At 52.7% G+C, this 3,953-nt stretch overlaps 1 protein-coding gene across 1 annotated transcript; it reads left to right on the forward strand.

The window, feature by feature from the left end:
* Positions 1-214: 214 nt before the first annotated feature.
* Positions 215-1,786, forward strand: LOC109395619 (metallothionein-1-like). Its single transcript, XM_019666807.1, has 3 exons — positions 215-468; positions 712-777; positions 1,551-1,786. The coding sequence occupies exons 1-3, from the start codon at positions 438-440 to the stop codon at positions 1,640-1,642; spliced, it is 189 nt and encodes a 62-aa protein (XP_019522352.1). The 5' UTR covers positions 215-437; the 3' UTR covers positions 1,643-1,786.
* Positions 1,787-3,953: the final 2,167 nt, after the last annotated feature.

A 3,953-nucleotide genomic window follows, 5' to 3' on the forward strand; every position in this document is an offset into this window, starting at 1 on the left:
CAGGCACACTCAGAAATGATGTTTTACCAGCTATCTGGGCATCTCTTATAGCCCAGTGGACACATAAAATTAACCATCATGGTGGGGCGTGGGTGGGAGATTGCTCTCCCAGTTCTGAAACCTCAATCTCAAGGACGTGTCCCCCCAGCTGAGCACAGGCGGGGGCGTGCACTCGGGCGGGCAGTGTCCTCCCCTGAGCACCCACCCGGTGGCTGCGTGCACGGCGGGCAGTTGGGGAGCTCGCAGGGGGAGGGGAGACTGCTGCCGCAATGCGCGCCTCCGCCGGGGCCTGGGCAACCAGATGGAGCCAGCGGGCTGTGCTTGCGCTCCCCGCCTGGGGCTATAGCGGCTATAAAAGCTTTGCCACCTGCTTCCACTAGGGCGTCCGGTTGCTGCGAGAAGCCAATTCACGTCCTCCCGCCGCATCTCCGCTGGACATGGACCCCGAGACCTGCTCCTGCCCTACTGGTGAGCCCCTGCCCCATCTGCGGCACAGCGCGACCCCTTACTTGCAAAGAACCCCATGCCCTATGCCTTCTCTCAAGGACATTTGGGGGAAGGGACACTTATTGCCCATTTTGAACCTCGTGAGGAGTGGGCATGGCTATATCCCAAAGGACACTGAGATTGGCACCCACCTCCTCCTTTTAGGCCTGACCCCACCCCGAGTTTTTACCACATGAACTCTTCCTGTGGCGTCTCCCTCTCTAGGTGGTTCCTGCACCTGTGCCGGCTCCTGCAAGTGCGAGGGATGCAAATGCACCCCCTGCAAGAAGAGTGAGTGTGGTGACCCCCTCTGCCCCTACCCCCTTTGCTCCCCGAGTCTGTCCACCCGATAGACCCTCGAGACCGCTTATTACATTGCTTCTGACTCTCTCTGGGACTGAACCACCTGGGGAGGCCTTAAGATACAATCGCCAGGGCCCCACCCCCAGTGATTGATCCACTAGGCCTGCTGGCAAGATGTTTTGTAAATTCCCAGATGATTCTAATGGGCAGCTGAGACTGAAAACCGTTTCCCTGGCCCAACTCCTCCCCCGCAAAACCTGCAATGCCTGGGGAAGGCTGAGGGTTGGCTCTGGAATTTGGGTCCCTTGGCCCCTCTCAGGCCTTTGTGGATCCCCTCAATTTGACCTCCCCCAGACCTTCCCAGAAGCAGTATAATATGCACGGGGAGCAGAAGGTGGGAGGAAAGCTCCCTTTCTCCCTAGTGCGTGAGACTAGGTGTGGCTGCCCCCNACGTTCCTCAGTTCATTGTATTGTTCTAGAGGGTGTGGGGCTGACTTCCATCGCCCTGGATGTCCTGTCACTGCCTCGCCATGCTTTCCGCCCTGTGTGGTAGACTCAGATGGAGCAGGGCAGCCTTCTCCTCCTAGGTGGCCCTTTTCCAAAGTTCTGTAGTAATTGTCTCAGGACAGCGCATGCCACCTCAGACTCAGGGTCTTCCCGGTTGGGGAGGGGTGTTACTTGTGCCAGGCCTGCTGTTGGCTTGCTGCACTTGCGCCTGTCATGTCTGCTCTGACTTCTCTCTCTCTGCCCTTTCTCCCCAGGCTGCTGCTCCTGCTGCCCCGTGGGCTGTGCTCGGTGCGCCCAGGGCTGCATCTGCAAAGGAGCAACGGACAAATGCAGCTGCTGTGTGTGACGTCGGGGAGAGCCTGCTCCCTGATGTAAATAGAGCAACATGATCAAACTTACAGTTTTTTAACTTTTTCATAAACCATGACCCCATTGCTACATTCCTTTTTGTATGAAATATTTGAATGGCAATAAACTAATCTAAACTCTTCTGGCTCCACGTTCCTCATGGTGTTTTGGGACTATGAGACTCGGTTCTCACTGGGCTGTCAGGGAACCTGCGGGGAGAAGTTGAGGGGGGATTTGGCATAGGAAGTGGGGGGCGAGGTGAAATGCTTCCTGCCATCTGGCCTGGCCCTGGCTGTTCTTTGTGAGCTGTGGCAGTGTTCACCCTATCATCTCCTTCTAGAGTTAACTGGTCCCTGCCCTTTTAGTAGATCTGTGTCACGCATATATTCATTCGGTAGCCACCTATGGTGCACCTACTGTATACACAGGCATTGAGTTCTCAGTGATGAGGGGACATGGCGCTTACAGACTGCTGGGGAGAGACATAATTACCACAGAGAAGAAACAAAATGGCTATGACTGAGAATGCTGTTGGGGTGTGCCTGAGTGAAGAGACCTTGGCACTGAGATCTGAGAGCTGCATCCCTGTCAGGGTGCAGCTTGAGCAAAGGCCCTGAACTGGGAAAAAGCTTGATGTGTTCAGGAAATAGAAGGCCAGCATGTCTGAGCTAGCATTGAGGGGAGTAAGCTCATTACACTTTGGAGTGGGGAGAGCAGGGACCATGTGCTTTATTCACTGGAATGACCCTCCCCCAACAACGGCTTGTGCAGCTGAATCACGTGGAGAGGTGGCAAGAGTGTCAAGCTGTCTCACTTCCCTTCCCAGCCCCCAATCTGATTTCTTATGGGCCAGGGGAACCTGTACTTTTAACAAGTACCTAAGGTTGCAACCTACTGACATAGTCACATGGAATGATTTAGTGAAATGCAATGAGCTTCTGCCAGGAAGTATTTCCACCCCAGTTGGTATGTGAAGCCAACACCCTTAACATGTAGCTATCTGCACTGGTGGCCCAGGGAGCCTGGAGGGACCCAGTTCTGGTCTGTCTATAGAGCAAGAGGCAGGCAGGCCTCACCACGCAGGATGTGGCAAGTGGTTTTGTACAAAGCAAACCAGACTGAAAGGGCAACCCAAGCCTCCTTGGAGACTCACACTATGAAAACACGACCCAGTATGGGTGGGCTGGCTTCCCAGCTGCCTTTTCCTGGCCAGAGGACCTGACCCGGACCTTGTGGGGTTTGGCCAGGAGTGTGATGTGGCACTGCCCTGTTTGGTCTGGAAGTTCTGTGCCAAGGTCACAAATGTGTCCAGTTGTGGCTCTTCCACAATTCTGCTTTTGGGAACCACAGCTGCCAAACTTCTTCAGGGAAGGGGACATAATGTTTTCACTGCACCTGAGAAACACAGTTATCCAATTTGCAGCTTTTTATTTTCCAAGTCATGTGTGAAACGGCATCTTTGCTCTATCCCCAAGCCCCAACCCCCTCAAGGGGTGGTGGGGCATAGCCATTATGATGTCTGTTGGAGAGATTAATTTATAATAGCGTTTTTCTAATTCAATATGGCTGCATCAGAATGCCTTGTTTCATTCCAGAAGTTAATACCTTGTTTAACTGGGAAAGCAGTTAAACGAGTCATCTCTGGAGCCAGACTGCCTGGCTGGAAGCATAGCTTCACAACTTAGGTAGGTTATGTGGCCTGTCTGTGCCTTCTATTTCTCATCTGGAAAGTGGAGACAGTAATAGTCCCCACCCCATAGAGTTGTCGTGAGGTTAGATGTGTCCAGCACAGTCTCTGGCACCCAATAAGTGCTTAGCAAGCACTACTTCCCTCTTGGCCAGGCCCAGAGCCTGACAATCAGTAGGCGATCCATAAATGCTCTCTATTTGATGCCATGAGCATTTATTGGACCCCTACTATATGTAAATCATTGTGCTGGGTACAGAGAGGAAAGATTGCACATAAATAAGATCCAATCCCTTTGCTGGAGGAGGTCTTATTCAAGTCCCTGTTGAACTCAGGGAGCGTTTATTTATCACTTCAGGATGCAGCTGCTGAACTGAGGCAGAGTGATGCAGAGTCTGAACATTTCTGCCCTTCAGGAGAACGGCCGTATTCCACTCTGACCCTGGGATAGGCTGAGTGTGAAACAAGCTAAGACAGACATGTGGAAGGCTCAGGAAGAGGGTGTGATTCAGTCTGATCAGAAGGCCAGGAGAAAACCTATTCATTCATTCCTTCATTCATTCACATGGGCACTTCTTGTCCAGAAGTGATTAGGGCATTGGTGGTGGATGGGCTGGAAAAA

The sequence above is a fragment of the Hipposideros armiger genome, unplaced genomic scaffold (assembly GCF_001890085.2).
Source record: "Hipposideros armiger isolate ML-2016 unplaced genomic scaffold, ASM189008v1 scaffold_479, whole genome shotgun sequence".
NCBI lineage: Eukaryota > Metazoa > Chordata > Mammalia > Chiroptera > Hipposideridae > Hipposideros > Hipposideros armiger.

Coding starts and splice junctions, on each gene's coding strand:
- LOC109395619 (XM_019666807.1), top strand. CDS start 438: ATGGACCCCGAGACCTGCTCCTGCCCTACTG. Junction 469..711: donor GACCTGCTCCTGCCCTACTG/GTGAGCCCCTGC, acceptor CTCCCTCTCTAG/GTGGTTCCTGCACCTGTGCC. Junction 778..1,550: donor ATGCACCCCCTGCAAGAAGA/GTGAGTGTGGTG, acceptor CTTTCTCCCCAG/GCTGCTGCTCCTGCTGCCCC.